Below are 17,869 nucleotides of genomic sequence, written 5' to 3'. Positions count from 1 at the left end.
TTAATTCAATCATTTTACCCATCACTTTTTAGTTGCCCTAATTGCAACACCTTCAGAATGGGCCATGGCTTCCTGTCAGTTCCCCCAGTTTTAGAAAAGTACTGGCATACTTTGAACTTGTTTTGGACTTCAGGGGGATGCTCTTTTGCACCATCTGAGGAAATACAGCGTGCCATGAACAGCCAACTGCCCCCGCCCACAGGCTGAGATGATGCCATGGAACAAGAGGAACCATAAAAGCTGCTGTGACCTACCCATAGATAAGAAACTGGTACCTCCTGCAGAGAGAGGCTCTGATCCTGTTCTGGCAATAAAAAGAAATCAGTACAGCTGTACTGCATCCTGCAAGTAAGGTGGACTGAAGAGAAGAGCTAACCCTTAAGCTCTGAGAACCTACACCCCCACCTGGATAGGATGGAAGAGCAAATACCTACAGATAACACTAAGTAGTGAATCTGCTTTGCTTACTCGCTCATCTGTGTTTTTCATGTGACTGATCCAACCCGGACCTAGGAGACCACACTGAGCAAGTAAGCCTTAAGACTCATACCCACCTTGCTTTGGAAGAACTCCTTAACACTTCATAGGTTTGATGGAAATCTGCATCTCTCATTTCACAGCGAAATGGAGCACAAGGTGTTCCCCCTCACCTACTGTGATGCCGTTCTTTCGCACGCCCAAACAAGGACTACTGCAATCATCACATTAGCATTTACTGGTCTAGATAATTCTGGCATCATACCAACCCTAAAGCAGGTTACTCTTGCTCTCAGTGGGTATTCTTGATACTTGGATGGCCACTGGTGGTGCTATCCTGCTTCCGAGAAGTAGTGGCATTATGAACAGTGATTGTGGGAAGTTTTGTGGCACCCAGTTGACACCCCTGGAGAACTATGGGTGCCCAACCACACGGGGAGTCAACTCAATTGAATCATTGTCAAACAAATTTTTGCCAGCCAAAGTACCTCAATTTTTTGGGTTGTGTTCATTTGATTCTATTAATATATTTGTAGAGTACTCTGTTGCCAAGGACCTGATGTCTTGGCATTGAAAAACTAAGAGGGCAGATTAGGATAAGGAAGAAGCATTAATTTTCAGTTGTTTGCTGCAAACCTAGGTACAGTATCCAGATTAACCTAAACAAACACGAATTAAAAATCCCTTTAAAATAGCAGATAATGGATAACAGTGACATAAGCAATGTGCTTAGAGCAACATCTTTCTGAACAGACAACCAATGTAAAGAACTGCAGTGTGTAGTAATGTGATTCATTTATTTGTACCTAAGATGTGATATGCAGTAGTGTTGTGAATACAATGCTGTCACTGACAAATATAAAAACTAAAATAAGGGAATTGCAGCGGTCCAGGTAAAACACAATCATATCCTGTACTATGTGTTTCCTACAAAAAAAGCAGGGAAAGAGGCAGAATGTTCTGCAAAGTTCTAAGAAGAAGAAAACAGAGGAAAGTTTGAGTGGTCTTTGAAATACAATGAAAACAAAGTAAAAAATGACCCCTAAATTGCTGGCCGAGTTAACAGGAGCCGGAGAGGCCACCAAGTTGTCCAGCTACTACTACTCATTCCAGGAAGTAGGAGAGTTTCCAACTATAGTCTCCGTTTTATCAGAATTAGTTCGATTTGCTGTATAAGACTACCAAAAACATCTGGAACACAACGTGTTGAGCTTTTTGCGTCAATCACCTTGTTATGCTTTAAAACAAATTGGTAAATTAAAAACGGTAGAAATACATAGGTTAAATAGTTCTAACTGTCCTTTGATTGACTAGTTTCTTCTGTTATGAAAGACTATGACTTGCACATCTCGAAGATATCCTAAAAGACTTACAAAATTCTAGCCATAGGATAACTGCCCTAAATGTGTCTACTGTAAATAAAGATTCTCTCAATGTACAACTGAATGAACACTAGCCATGCATGACATTTACAGTGGGAGCATACTGTGTCATCCTGTACCTAAGTTCCAAACTCATACCACCACCTCAAGTAAGCTTAAAAAATGCTCGACCGTCTTACCATTGGAAATTCCAGGAAGACATTAGCCACCCCAAGTCCAGTCCTGACATTGGTTGCCCATTCTCAAAGCCTCGCCAAGACAGAGTCCAAATCTGCTCCTAACCATTTTATTAGTTTTGGAAGGCAGTTGAGACTTTTAAAGCATTCTTAGAGGGTAAAGGAGCAGTGAGTGTTGGTAAGAAGAATAGTGAGCAAATGTAGTGTGCTTTTTATAGGGCTTGGATTAGACAGTCAACGAGGCACATCTGGGTGTTAAATCATTTGAGGGGATGGAGTCTTTGTGGCAGTGGGTAGATGAAATGGGGGGCTCTAATTTGGAACTGAGATACTGCCACCCTGAACTTCAGGAAGGTAATGAGGTTTGATAGAAACGTGAAAGTGGAGAAATATGAAATACCAACACTTACAGTCAAGGTATCATGATTTCCAATTCGTTGTACAACGCAGAGAAACAATGCACATCATCAATTTGACAGACTCAGTAAGCACATCTGCGATGCACTTTTTTTTCCTTCATTTTCTTCCATCTTATATACATTTGATACTCCAGAGAAGTACTGGAGATGTGACAGCCAACACATGTTTCGCCCACCTACGGGAATGCATGCCCGCTGCTTTTTCAGGGCTGCAATAATTAGTTAGTGTACTTCCCATTTAAAATATTCCTAAAAAATAAAAAGTGAACAATGCAAATAATTGCCAAACAAGCCTAACACTACTGCACTTGTGAGATAAAAGCTAGGGTATTTGTGTGTAGCATTTAATTGTCAGCAGTGCAAGCAGAAGGTTTCCCTTCAGGCTGTGAGTAGTAGACAGAGGTTGCAGCGGGCCCCCGGATGTATTCAATGACAGTAAAACGGAAATCCTTAAACAGTCTTTTGAATCAGTAAATTATTGGCTGACTATGGGTTCTTGGAAGCTGCACAACAGGCAGGGTCTCAGCTGTGCAGCCACAGCCCCACCCTTCCATTTTTTCTGCTACTTCCATTTTCTCTGCTATGAGGCAACTGGGCAGTAGAGTGGGGAGATCCTGAGTACCCTAGCACTGGGAGGGTCTGCTGGCCCACTCATGTCTGTGAACACAGCCATCAGCCTGAGTGACCCATAGTCCACAGCCTCCTGATGAAGACTGCCCGTCATAATACTTTACCGAATGAGAAAATGAGTTAAGCCCCGGAGAATAGGACTTAAAGTTCCAAGAATGTACATGTAAACGTCTTTGCTACTATTATGCAAGAACCTTAAAACTTGGTTATTTTAATCTTCCAATTAGATATTTCTTCCTATGCTCAGCACCGGGAAACCCGAAAGCGTAGCCGCGCGCTCTATATGTGGAAATAATATTAAGTCCAGGTTGGCTTTGTCTGAGTTACAGTTCAGACAATGAGATTTTGGGTGTAAAGTATAAATACTATGAGGAGAAGTCTGCACTGGCAGTCTTCAGATGATCAGAGCAACACCTTGTGTAGGAATGTGACAAACCAACATATTCTACGGAGGTATTAAGCATGCTTGAGGACCGGTCTGGAAGAGGATGTCAATGTCGTTGGAGAGCCTTTGCATCTTTCAAGAGATTATTATTCATGTATTTCTTTTTAGGAGTTTTGTAAAGAACTGCCTAATGACGGATTGCTACTTCGGATGTAGTTTAAAGTTTATTTAACTCCGTGGGTGCTCAAGACGGCCGGGAGCCGTCAAACGTTGCCGCTCCGCCCACGCACGGTTAATTCCCCGCCTGTGCTGGAGAATTAATCAGTGGGCGGAGTTCTGACGGTTCCCGGCCGTCATGAGCACAAGCCCACCATGATTTATGACGGCCGGGAGCAGTCATGAGTATCTGAGCGTCACACCCAACCCCGCCCCCTCGCACGGAGAAGGGGTTAATAAACAGTTAAGCACGATACAGAAATGATGAAAGGTCTGCTGCAAATTTTGTTAATGCTCTGGTATGATTTGAGGCAAAAGAAAAATGATGGACTGAATGATGAACAATGCAAACATTCACCCTCAGTCACAAAGATCTGGGTTTAATCCATCGTTCTTTTGCTCACCACGCCACCCCGGTTTGGACCCAGCCATATGCAAATCAGTCTTGACCCTGGTATAATTTGAGGCAAATACTTGCAAACACTACCAACACTGCAGGGCAGTGAATGAGGTGCTGTGTAGTGCATATTTGGGAGGCAGATTGGCTATTTCTAGAAAGCCTTATCTTTATCTTTGGAGGGAAGTCGGAGCATTTCGGGACATTAAGATGCTTGTTTGTAGTTCGGTTTGGTGCATTTTGAAGGACAGTCTAATGTATAATTGAAGTGTTGTCTAAAACACAATTGTTATACAGTCTCAGGTATATTTTAGAGATGGTCTTGTATATTGTAAGACATTGCATATTTGGGGGCAATGCACATGTTTTCAAAGGAACCCACATGTTCATTATGGGGACCATTTAATCAACAAATGTGTACTGGTGGTGAATTTCATGCAAAGTATTTTGCACAAAGATCATTCTGTACTAAGTACACAATCTCACTTTTTGGCTTGAAACTCTAAAAGCATTTGAAGGTTTTCAGGGGTTGGATGTGAGCCACTATATGGCAAATCTGCCTTTTATACCCACACCAATTGCATACAGAGAGTGGAAAACCTACGTCAAACAGGAAACCAAAACTACATGTCCCAGCATGCAAATAGTTTTTGGCAAAAAAGGCGGGACTGTCTGAGATTACACATGATATGAGCCACTCGGCAGCAATACTATAAAAACTCACAAAAGAAAAGTGATTCTGTACTAATTTTCGTTCAGCCAGGTCAGGTTTTAATGCTGGTTCCATGGATTTTGAAACATAACGGGCATTATATGTTCATTACATAACATGTATTTGCAAAGCACACGTTCACCACAAACGGTATTTTGGGCCCGAATAATGGATGTTTATTGTTACCCAACTCAATGGTACTAAGTTTATCGACCTCAGAAGGATGTAAGGCTCAATGGACCCTCCGGGACTTGAACCTGTGACCATGAGGCCGAAAGCAGGTTCCTACAGTGGACGCATTAGTCCACTAAGCCACCAGACCAGGCCTGTATATGCTGCTGCTTCTAAATATCTGAGCCTTTGTTTAAGGGATAATTGTTGTAATTCTTGATATCGGAGTGTAATTTGGGGGCAATGCATTCCCAGATGGTATTATTGTCAAATGCATGGCTCAATTCAACAGTCATTTAAAAATACAATGCATTGTTTCACAGATAATAAATTGCGACTTTGCATGGTCTATATTTTGCAAAAAAACAACAAACTATTTGCAATAACTAAAAGCATGAGGGAGAGAGAGAGGGGAATACGTGAAGGAGAAGTGGTAAACCCATGAGATAATTCTAAAGCAGTCTCATGTCTACTAATCTTCACTAGTCATTACATTTTAGTCGAGATCACTTTGCATTGTGGGCAAAGTGTGGAAGCTATAATATTTATCTCATTACATGGACTTAACTACTTTGTTCTACTCTCTCAATAAAGTGTCACTCAAAGTGTAACACAGAAGGCATTAAAATGTCACTCCCAATGTCACAGATTGGCTGACTTAAAAGCTGGCAGCTATGGTAGTAGCAAATATTCTGAGACAATTTTTTGTCTCTGTCGAGGCCTGTTAGAGATTAAATGTAGAACAGGGAGTGACCTGAAAAATGTCTATCCAAGAAGGAAATGTAATCATGTTATCTGTACTTCAGGGCGAGCAACAAAACAATTTAAGAAGAAAGAACACTGATTTGTGAAGATTCGTTCTTATGATGCCGGTATCCAACTACTGTAGAAATATGGCAAAAGGAGCTGAGCACACAGGTCAAAGAGAGCACACTATCACATTTGACTAATCAAAACAGTGATTGAAGTGTGAGCTTTATTTATTCATATGTGTTAGGATGTTTATGTAGAACAGGATAGCAACAGGTTAAGACTGCTTCAAAGCACCAGTCATTTAGAGTCCTAACAGAAGATGAAGATCTGAAATGGCAGGAAGATCACTGGAGGAACTCGTGGTATTGTCAACTGGTAATAGGAATTCAGGCTGCAGACTAGGAAAGCAAAGTTTGGGGTATGTTAGAAATCGAGTATCTAGTTAGCAGAAGTATGCACGCTGCCTAAGTAGGGACCCGAATCCCAGTCAGGGTAGGTCACAATACAATCCTAAATAATTCCATGCTTACCATCAAGTAGCTTGGCACAGAACAGGCAGGCTTAACTGAAAAGGTAATGTGCAAAGTATTTGTGCAATAACTCATTCAAAAAAACAATGCAAAAACTATTAAGATCCATCAAATAGAAGTCGAGATATGGAATTGTGAAGAAATAAATTCAATAAAGTGCTTAGAAGCAGGTTGCACTAAAAAGGTTACTTCATGTCGTGAGGGGCAAGTGTAAATCCAAACTTCACGCTGACCACGATGGAGCGTGGGTCAGATACAGGGACACACTTGGGCCCACTGAACACAGTACCTTGGACCCTGGAGAGCAAACTGGGCGGTGGTTACGAGAGGCTGTGCGGCAAGGCTTTGCAAGGCTTCACATCGTTCAGCCTCAGATGTGGCAGAAACTCAGCTGCAGAACCCACTTCTGAGGCCTAAAATTGGGAGAGGGAACCACAGGCAAGGGTAGGACTCATAGAAGGTAGAGTCCAGCAGCACAAGCAGAACTGCAAGAAGTGGTGTGTGTCCGTGAGACTGCAGAAATAGGAGGCAAGCTAACAAGCCTTTGGAGATCACTGTGGAGGGAGCCAAAGTCGAGCTCCCTTTCCAGGGGAGTCTAAGAGCAGCAAGCAGCAGGGCTACAAACAGAAAAGCAGCCCTTCCAGAGAAGCAGTCCAGTTGAGTCCTTTAAGCAGCACCGCAGTTCTTCTGACAGAGATTCGGTGTAGCCAGAAGTGTCTGATTTGATGGTGTCAGCGACCCATTAGTTATACCCAATGTGCCTTTGATGTGAGGGAAACTTCAAGGAGTAGTTTTGAAGCACACCAGTATCCTTTTCAACCCAGTCCTCGCTCCATACTACCAGCTGGGGGTTATCAGTCCTTTCTTTGCAGTCAATCTACTACCCGTTAAAGTGTTAGGATGAGCCCCTTCCTCTCATCTGCCCAGAAGACCCAACAGAATGCAGATGAATGCAGATGGGTGCTATATCACACCCAGCCCTTCTTGTGTGTGTGCTGTCTAGAAGGAATGCACAAACTGAACTGTCACCTGGCCCGACGTGTATTAGAGAGAGGCTGTAAGGCACACAGCAGTAAAAGCAGAGAAATGTCCACTTTCTACAAGTGGCATTTCTAAAATAGTAATGTTAAATCCAACTTTATTAGTAAAGAGGATTTATCATTGCCATTCCAAATATACATAACATGAAAAAATGACTCGTTTTCGATCAGGAATTACTGCTTAAGGTGTTTTAAGGAATTGCCAACGCTAGCATATGAGAAGAGTAGGCCTCACAGCAGTGAAAAACAAATGTTGCTGTTTTTCAATCATAGGGCAAGTAAAACATGAAAGTACATGCCCATAGTTTTACTTGCATAGCACCCTGCCCTGTGTGCCTTCCCTAGGGGTGACTTATATGTAATAAAAGAGGGTTTTAAGGCTTGGCAAATTGTTGTAAATGCCAAGTTGAAGTAGCAATAACCTGCACGCACAGGCCCTGCAATTGCGGCCTGAGACATGGTTAAGGAACTACTTATGTGGGTGGCACGATCAGTGCAACAGGCCCACTAGTAGCATTTAATGTATAGGTCCTTGGCACATGCAGTGCACTTTACTAGGGACTTATAAGTAAATTAAATATGCCAATTGGATATGATCCAATTTTACTATGTCTAGGGAGAAGCACAAGCACTTTAGCAGTGGTAAAGAGCACAGAGTCCTAAAGCCAGCATAAACAAGCACAGAAAAATGAAAGGAGGGAGGCAAAAAGTTCAGAGAAGACCACCCTAAGGCTGTCAGGACTCACAGGGTACAACTGCAATACTGATATAAAGAGCCATGTCTTCAATTCACAAGTGAAGTAAATTAAGTAAGGTCTGGTTCTACACATAGTTTCAAAGGAGAAGTTAAGCAATAATAAGTCCAGATCAGAGACGGATTTCGAACCTACAAAGAGTCAAAATAGTGGGTGAATAGAAGGGAACAGTTTCCCTAGTTGAAAGATTCCTTGGAGTAGGCTGACAAAATATACCAATTTTGTATATGAACTGAGAACTGTAGGCCATTTAAAGTTGTTTTCATCACAGCTGTAGCACGTGACAGGAAAGCATGTCTGACTTCTTCCTCTCTCGCTCTTCCCATCCCTCCCTCTCCATCATCCTCATAGCCTCCACATTGCAGCCATACCACACTCTCAAACCCTCTCCATCCTCTGCTGCTGTTTGTTTGATCTCTCGCCCCTACCCCACACTTGGCTTTGCCAATTCTTGTAGAATTTTCTCACGAGCAATAGAAAATCAACATCACAAAAGGGTGAGCTGAAGAGGGATAATAAGGAGAACAATGGGATGCCATCCGCCATCAAAGAAGAAATAGACCATTCTCCGACAGACCTATAAAAAACATCTGTTATGAGGCCCCTTGGAAACTTCAATCATGAAGGCACTCGGCCCTTGGAAGAGAACCCCAAGCATGGCAGGTGGTTCAACATTATTGTACAGGTCCAGCTAATGAACCCATTGACCACTGGTAGGCCTACACCTGGTGGAAAGGTGGTAAGGTGTACTGTGAGGCAACAATTTGGTCGTCTAGCCCTGATGAATTTCCCTGCCAATTAAACATGTCAGAAGTTCATTAGGTTGTTGTCTGAGCATGTAACATAGTTTATATCCATGTGATGCGGGCTTATAGCCCGTCTGGCTCATTTTTAGTACCCCTAGAGAGTAATAATAATAATAATAATCCACATTTGTAAAGCGCACAATCACCCATAAGGGTCAATAGGCTGGGGGCCGTCGGGAAGATTAAGCAAGCTATTGCCCAGAGTCACATGGTGCTGGGCTAATCTGCTGCCGGAGCCGGGGATCGAACCGTGATCCCCAGTTTCCGGAGTCAGTCGCCCTGGCCGTGGCGCCACACCTCTTCCACTCTCTTACCCAGGGGACCTTACACATGTTGCAACAGAGTATTAGTGCAGACTCTATTGGAAGTACGGTTTACCCAAACCACACTACACTTACCAACTACAAGTAGATCTAGGATAGACATGCCTTTTTCCTGTCTGCACAAGAAAGTGCTCATGATGATAAACTGAGCCAGTTGCTGGTATAATCCAACAGGATCCTGGTGGTTGCTCTTGTGAGGCAATTCCTACTTTTATACAAAAGTCTTTTTTGGTCCCCCTTTCACACCAAGTCTAAATTTATATTACACACACGCACACACACACACACTGACTGCCGGCTCCCCCCCAACCCAACCCCCTGTGTAGAACATCCCTAAACATAGGGGAAAGGGTCTTCATGATTGAAGTTTCCAATGGCTTCTTAACAGATGCTTTTTATAGGGGTGTAGGAGAATGAGGGGTTTCTTTTGCGAGCAACAGAAAAGCTAATATTGCTTGACGGCCATCTTGAAACGTCATTTTGTATCCTTTCCAGCTGACTTTGAATCCAGACGCAAAGTTGTGACATCTAGGAACGTTTTATGAAAACAATTTTGTTAGACCGCTCAAAGATGGCCACCTAGAAGTTTACAAAATAACAATCCAAGATAGCCACTCATCATTAGTGATGTTGAAACCTGCATGCAACACAGTTCTGCAAACACTAGTTAATACTGGCAGTGAACAAGCACTTGCAAAGAAAGAGTGGATGGCTTTGCCAATGCTTGTTTTCTTTAAAGGGGGTGAGCTCGTCCGCAAATGTGCCATTCTTTCTAATCGTATCTGTAGATTTATGTTTTCAACAAGTCAATCTTACTTTTAACATATAAAAGTGAAGAGTTATTTCGGAAACAAACAGGCAAGTTGAACTTTTTCAGGTACAGGTCATAAGACTATCGTTTGCATGGTCTTTAGTGAAGACAGAATACTGACCTTCACTGAGTAGAGGTCACCCACAGCAGTTTACAAAGCCGAATAGCACGGTAAGGTAAAGTATACGAAGAAACTGCAATACAAAGGATTCTGAGAACAGATAATATGACTGTTATTTATCAGACATTCAGTAATAACAATATCCTCGGTTAGAAGTGCTTTTAGTCATATATCTGACGTGAGCAGTAAAGCGGTGCATGATTCAGTGTGAGGTTTACTGTCCTTGACCAAAACAGAATGTACCCAATAAAATACCAGCATTTCTGCTTACAATGAATTCACTACAGATGGCCGTGGTGGTGGGGGTGGGGGGTGCGGCAGATTGATCTGCTTATTAGGGGATACTGACTTGGTCAACGATGCAGGGGATGGAAGTGGGGTGTCCCGATTGGCTGTATGAGGAAAATGCGGGGTTTATTGCGTGGAAGCTACTTGCGATATAGAGGACTCAACTACTATATATCTGTGCTTACTGGGGTGATCCATAATTGGTTTCAGAAAGTTTATTGTGCGGCTCTACTTCCCATTGTTTGCATCATGCCCAGGCGGTTACAATTTGTTAATGCCATGTAATTGTTGACTGTCTTATGTCTAATGATGCGTGTTTATTTCATTTGAAAATGAATAAAAAACTATGAAATGAAAAAAAAAACAGATGGTCAAACTGGGACGTAATGCAACTTAGTAACAGTGTTGAAGTCATTACTTTAAGAAGCACTGACGGATCTAAAAGGAGACATATATAAGGCTGTTGAGGAACAACAACAGCGGTAATGTAAGCTTGTTACGTTCTGTTAAATGTGCTTGTAAAGCACATATTGCAGAGGTTTACTTGTAGATCAAGCATGCTTTCAACTGTTTCCAGGACTGTTTAATATCAGTGCTGCTGCGAACAAGGAGAGGTAATGCACTAAACGTGCTAAAAGCCTTGTTGATCAAACATTAGCAAAGCCAATAGGTCTGGCTTTCATGTGCAAAACATGAGAAACAGGAATTCACAAAGGCCGTTTATCACATTAAAGCCCGGTGAACTGGCGTTGCCAATGCTGCGAAACAAAGTAGCAAAACATGGCTGTTTTCTGTGTAGCATGCATGTAAGACAAAAAAAAGTGACTATGACAAATAGCGTGAAGACTAAGTGTACTTTTCAGATGCAAAATAGTCCCTCATACATTGTAATGGAATACTTCCTGGAAGGTGGTATGATCTACCAAACAACCAATCATAAGGTGGGATAGTAATTCTCCTCTGGATGGAGCCAAAGCCTATTCCATGTATGTTTTAAAAAATTTATATGTTGTGCAGGCAGCTGTGCTGTGAAGCCAAACCTATTAACATTCATTACCATACTGTGACTTCCTGTCTCATGGAAAAATGAAGGATCTGTGGCATCTGGTTTGTTGTAGTGGACAAATGTTTTCTACTATAAGGGTGGACCGACAGTATAAAACACACACATTCATGCCAAGAATTTCAGAGTCTGATCCTCCAATAGACTGGAATCCAGAGAAGAATACCGAATATGGGTGTAACATGAACTTGGCCTTGAACCTGAAGACAATGATGATCAGATGCTGGAGGACATATTGGGTTAGGCCCAAATATCAATGATGTGCATAATCCAAAGAAGAAAACGCTGAGGCCACCACCTTACTGAAAGGCCGGGCAGTGAGCTTCCTTTCTCAGCACTGAACGAAAGTAAAAGGTGATCTTATTAGTCACGATTAATTGTGCTTATAGGGACAGATCTTTGTCAATCATAATATTATAGTTTTATGTACTGATCGCAAAAGGACCGCCCACAACTAAGGGTCAACGGAGTTGGAATGCTGCTCATCACACTGACATTTGCCTTAGCTTGATTACATTTTAGGTTGTTATTGCATGTTCAACTATTTCACATAGATCTGCTTTGTTGAGAGGCTGATCAAGAGCAGTGTGTCATCATCAAAGTAGCACACGGAGCAGCCAAAAGAGTAATTAATTGGCAGAAATAGCATGCAGAATATATTAAACAAAAAGCAAAGGCAATCCAGGGCCCCGTAAAAAAGTGTTTAAAAAAAAGTTGACAAGTAGGTTTGAAAGCTATAACTGCTTTGTATCTCTTGGCCATTTTAGTCTGCGGACTAAGATTAAAAAAAATAAAAAAGGTCTTCCATTGGAAAAATTTACTTTTTGTTTGCGTCATCCACTTCGGGCCGATGGACCAAAAGTAGAAGTTGTGGAGGCTCCGTCTGGCCAGCCACAATAGAAAATGTACTCTTTCAGCTAGTAATACAGGACAGTGGCCTGGGCCCAGCCTTACAAAAGCAATGAATTAAGGCCATACTTGGGGCAGGACAGTCACCCCCTAACCCACATGCCTTAATGTTATGTTATGTTATTAGTGGTTTTGTAGCGCGCTCAATTACTCAGGAGTATCCTGGCGCGTAGAAATGCAGATAGGCAGGAGAGAACTAGAATGATTACAATGACAGTTTAAAGAGGTGGGTTTTAAGTGTTTTTTTAAAAAGATTGAAATCCTGAGTAGCGCGTAGCGACGGGGGAAGGGTGTTCCAGGCGATGGCCGCTTTGACGGTGATAGACTGTCCACCATGGCGGATTTGTTTAAAGCGAGGAACAGCCAACAGATGTTGGGAAGTTGACCGTAGTGGACGGATAGGTAAATACCAGGCAAAGCGATTCCTGAAGTACGCCGGCCCTAGACCGTGGATGGCTCTATGCGCAAAAGTAAGGGTTTTAAACACGACCCTTTGTGCGACAGGGAACCAGTGCAGGCTGCGCAGATGTTGACGGATGCTAGACTGCCGTGAGATGTTAAAGAGGAGTCTGGCCGCCGCGTTTTGTATGATTTGAAGGCGGTTGGTAAGGTAGGCAGGAATACCAGAGAACAGGGCGTTCGCGTAATCGAGGCGAGAAAGAATAAGCACCCTTGCCACTGTTTCTTTAGATGTCCTTGGCAACAGGGGAAAAAACCTACGGAGAGCTTTCAGGTTGCCGAAGCACCCGCCGGTGAGTTTTTTAATATGCTCATCAAATTTTAGGTTTCCCCCAAACCAAAAGCCCAGGTTTTTTGCTGGTTTGCCAACAGTGCTGGGGAATGGGACATCAGGTGGCCATAAGGATTCTCTAAAATTAGGGGGAAACTGCCCATAGAGAAGTATTTCAGATTTATTTTCATTGCATTTTAATTGGGCAAGATCGAGCCAAGTAAAAACTGTGGAGAGGCAGGTCTTGACCAAAGAAGTGTCCAGATGCCACGCCTTTAAAGAAAACCCGAGAAGTTGTATTAAAAAAAAATATATAGTTTGTGAGCTATTGTTGGTGGGCAATTTCCCAAGGACTTCACATTTAAAATGACGGCACTAGTCCGTGGCCTCTACATCTGGATCGTGGACTGCCGGTGCCATCGTGGGTGTGTCGAGTTTCCAGCCTTGAAAAACAGTCCATAGACTAAAGACACATTTTGGGGCCATTTGAAATGTAAAAACGTAATTTTCTTCACATATATTATTGACCCCGTAGGTGTCCCCTGGCATCAATAAGAATTTTTAGGGAATAGATTATACTGAACTCAACTTTTCTTATTCAACTGCTAGGTCTGCAGACTCTCTTTCAGGACCCCTGACCCAGGGCTTCTAAGTAATGAGGGCTGTGATTCCCATGAAGTCCGCAGACCAGTTTAAAATTTAAAGAGCATTCTGAACTTTTCATTGGTTGTGAGCCCAGGTAATATTCCATCACAACAATAAGGGCCTTTTCCCTGGCAACAGGTGGCATATTCCCTATTTGGAGAAGAGCAGGAAGCCAGAACAATTGTGTGAAGAAAAGACTGCTCAATTCAAAGACTGAAGAAGGCAGACAAGACCCAGACATCTATGGCACCAGCTGCAAATACTGATGAGGAGGCTGTCTTTACTGCGAGATGATGGGGCAGATGATTTCGGAGAAGGAAATGTCATCAAAGGATTTTTGGAGTTTTTTAGGCAAAGCGGAAGCGTGACCTTCCAACTCAGTCATCAAAAGCTCCATTTAGGCCAGAGACCTGTACTCCTAAGAGATATCAACCATGCAATGAGAACGCAGGTCTAAGTATTAAACAATATATGGGGTGCAATCTAGAGTGGTCCAGAGCACAAGATCAGGAGAGAGGCTCTTTCGCAAGGGTGCCAGAGGAGATGATCACCTGTCCAAATAAAAGGACATTTCGCTTTTCACTCTTTATTGCATAGAGAGCAAAGTCTAGATCTGATTTCGTGAACTGAATAAGAAGGTGGGAGAAGGTAAGATGGAACAGCCTTTTTTAAAACGTTTATAGTTAAAGAGAATTTGTTTTAAAAGTGACCTTTAACCAATGCAGAGCAAAGAGGGAGGTGGTCACCCGCAGAGGATTGGGTACATACCATAATGTTGAGGGGAAATCGATACATAGCAAATTAATTAATTGTATCTCAGGACAAAATCCATAGACATTAAAATTTTAAAAAAGGTAATTGTTTTGGCTTAAATACAAAAAACTCCGAAATTCTCCAGTTATGGTTTGCAGCGCAAGCCATAACTCACACCAGAATGACATCAACAATTACATCATTGATGCAGTCACTGATGACATCACCTCTGATAGCAGTGCTGTTTGTGTTTCTTTTAAGTGGAAAGAGTATTCTAATAATGTACTAAAACATACAGTTTTACAATCATGTTTACAGGATATGTGGCTATGTAAGTTCTATTTTTAAGAGGATAAGTCAGTGAGGGGGTTTAGTGAAAAGTAAGGTATTTCATGGTTGATGTTGTTGGCCGTAGAGAAGGTGAGGCAAAGGGTTGTACACTTGTCTGACTTTCCTATACTGGACCAATGGAGGTTCAGCTTGTGGAGTTGGAGGTGGTGGTCTGTTAGGTAAGGCTTTTCAAGATGTACAGTCCTTACATGTTGGTGTAGCGGTCTAGCTCACAGAGGCATATGGTTTGGCTGATCAGATTGACACATGCACTTGTGATAGAGGGCCTGTATAATCAGCATGGCCAAGCCATTTTGAATGTATCTATCTCTCCTTCTTTGTCTCTTACCTCTCTATCATTGTATGCATGCTACTCCATCATCCATTTTCCTCTGTCTCGCTCTTTGAGGTTCTCTAGTTTGTACTCTCTCTCATTCTCCTTGTCTCTAACTTTACCGCTCTTCTTCGATCATCCTCCTTCACTATGCATACACTACCAGTCTATTTTCTTTTGATTTTAAAAACGTGTTTATTCCTATGTAACAATATGTTTGTTCGAGCAATGAGTTAATCAGTGATGTCAGTGTGGGTGTATTAGGTGGCTTGTGATGACATCAATGATGTCATGTGCGATTCCATACACAACACAAAATGGTAGCATAAGTTATAATCTTAAGTGACGTATTTCAGTGCTTTTCACGTTTGAGCCAGAACTCTAACTCTACGTGGGTCTTATACATACATACATAGATATATATATATATATATATATATATACATACATACATATACACACACACACATAACTATATATAAACACACACATATATACATGCATACATCAGACAACTCCAGTAAACTGAAATGCACTATGTCCCAAGGATCACATTATACTCATTATTAATAAACCCTGCAAGCGCACTGTGAGACTATCCCCACCTCTCCATGCTAAAGGTCAGGACCCTGCTTTTCAGGCAACATACTGCCCTTTGGTGTGGTACTGGGGTTTTTCAGCTTTTGGTGAGCATTTTCCTGGAACTACTTTGCTCCACCAATCTGGACCATTACCCTTGAACCTTGTTGTGAGTTTGTTAATTAACAATCTGGTTTTAAGGAGAACACTAAACTGTGGGATCTTTGTAAAATCTCCTACCTCACATTGCCCAACCCTCCACCAAAATATTTTGTTCCCAATCCCACTGTGTCATGCAGATTGGAGTAAGAAAAGATGGTTCCAAGAGGTCTTACTTTAGCGCCTCCTACAAAGGCGGAGGCTTTCATTGCTTCAGCATGGGAGTCGTACACATGTGGGTAGTGTATTCTCTCCCGGTAATCCCGCTCTCTGCCCAGGATTGGCATGACTTGTGCATTTTGAAGAGCTTGCTCTCTGCAAAGAAAACAATCCATATAAACACATTACTTTGGGTTCAATAAACAGATGTGACTTAATAAAAGCAACAAGTAATTGACATGGGGGAAAATAAGGCATGAAAAAAACAGATATACCATTTCAAGGAGAGAAAAGTAAAGATTGTGCGTATCTGGGGGAAGTGGGGGGTACATATGCCCATATTTGTTTTTATTGCGAGATCAACTGAACGAGGACAGTATGTTTTCATATGTATAGCTTTATTATTTTCACTCCGCCGCACCTTATGTACTGATCATTTTATGGAGTTAAAATTCAAAAAGCCAACCACACTGAATTTCTCGGATTCAACACAGCCCGTAATTTGCTTTCCCCCGCCCCACACTTCCAAGTGACAACATGGAAAATAGTAGCCATTAATCTAGAGAGGAAAAACAGATAGTTTCGATACATTTAGTACAGACTTCATAAATCTTAAACCAGTGGTGTGCGCGCAGCAACCCAAGGAAGACAGTTTCCCGCCCTAATCTGCATCTCTTGCCCATGTGGACGCGGCCAAGCAGATTCTAATTAAGCAGATCACTGCCTCCTCTCCCAAAAATTAGTTTTTAAGCCAGAAAAAAAAACAGAACATAGGCTGGAGAGTGGAAGTCAGAATCCTCTCATCACACAAAATGTTTGTTCCACTAACAGAAAATAAATGATTTAGGAGGGGGGGGGGCATTAAAGCTGCAATTACAACATGTAGATTTTTCTACTTTTTGACATTTATTACCTCTGCGTTCGCAACTCCTTCGGATCAAAGCTCATTAGCCCTTCTCCGAAACCGTCGCTGTCGTCGCCAACCCGCCGCTCGCGCTTGGCGTGTCTCTTCTCCTCGCGACGGTACTGTTTCATTAGCAGCTTCTCCTGCTCGGACAGAATAGTGACTTGGCATCCGTAATTAGGTTTGCTGCTGTCGCCTGGAAATTTCTTGCATTGCTCTGAAATAAATAATAAAAAAAATCAGATGACGTTTGCCAACTAATCATGGAAAAACAATTTCTTGTTTATGTTTCTCGTGTCTTTAACTAAACAGAAGATGTATTCGTATTATCAGCAGTCGCAATGGAGTCTGCCATGCGCGGGCACACCAGCTACCACCTATGGCTCTTTAAAGATGGCCACCTCAGAGACGTTTTAAGGCATGGACAAGGTGGGCTCTGGCCCAGGTCCCAGCCTTTCAGGGGGACCCATAATACAGCCAGCTCTGTTCAGCAGAGTCCTGCCCGGAGGACCTTGAATAATTCTTAAATAAATTGTTTTAAATACCATTTTACTTTAATTTATTTTTAATGTGGGTGATGTGTGAGTCTAATACAGGCATTTTGCAGAGAAATGTGTTTGTTTCTTGCAACATTCCCCCCAAAATGTTTGTTTTAGATCAAAACCTAGCCTTCTATATGAGAAATGGGATGGAGTCAGAGATTATTTGCAGTAACATTAGTGAGCTGCCGCTGTGTTACAATATTAAAAACACTTCAATATCCCTGAATGTAAACACATTTTGGAGGCGTGTACGAGTGTGCTATCGGAAGCCAGGCCAAAGAGGGCATGAAAGAGCTGAAATTGGATCATCAATTCAAAACTGTTCAAAACAGGGGCCCCAAAAATACGCTTGGCCCAGGGCCCCCAAAAT

The 17,869-nt window shown here is 42.2% G+C and overlaps 1 protein-coding gene across 2 annotated transcripts in view; it reads right to left on the bottom strand.

Annotated features, from left to right (window-relative positions):
• The window catches only part of ASCC3 (activating signal cointegrator 1 complex subunit 3), a 2,002,173-nt gene that overhangs the window by 1,585,259 nt on the left and 399,045 nt on the right, over window positions 1-17,869 (bottom strand). For both annotated transcript variants that reach the window (XR_013596163.1, XM_078648375.1), the window contains exons 6-7: window positions 16,967-17,174; window positions 16,071-16,209 (exon numbers count right to left, since the gene is read on the bottom strand). Coding sequence is in view for 1 of the 2 variants with exons in the window: in XM_078648375.1 (XP_078504501.1) it covers window positions 16,071-16,209; window positions 16,967-17,174 (347 nt within the window). In the remaining variant the exon portion in view is untranslated. The remainder of the gene's footprint in view (window positions 1-16,070; window positions 16,210-16,966; window positions 17,175-17,869) is intronic.

This window comes from Lissotriton helveticus, chromosome 6 (assembly GCF_964261635.1).
Source record: "Lissotriton helveticus chromosome 6, aLisHel1.1, whole genome shotgun sequence".
Lineage (NCBI taxonomy): Eukaryota > Metazoa > Chordata > Amphibia > Caudata > Salamandridae > Lissotriton > Lissotriton helveticus.
The sequence above is the reverse complement of the archived record's forward strand: the minus strand, read 5'-3'. Positions and strand labels throughout refer to the sequence as shown.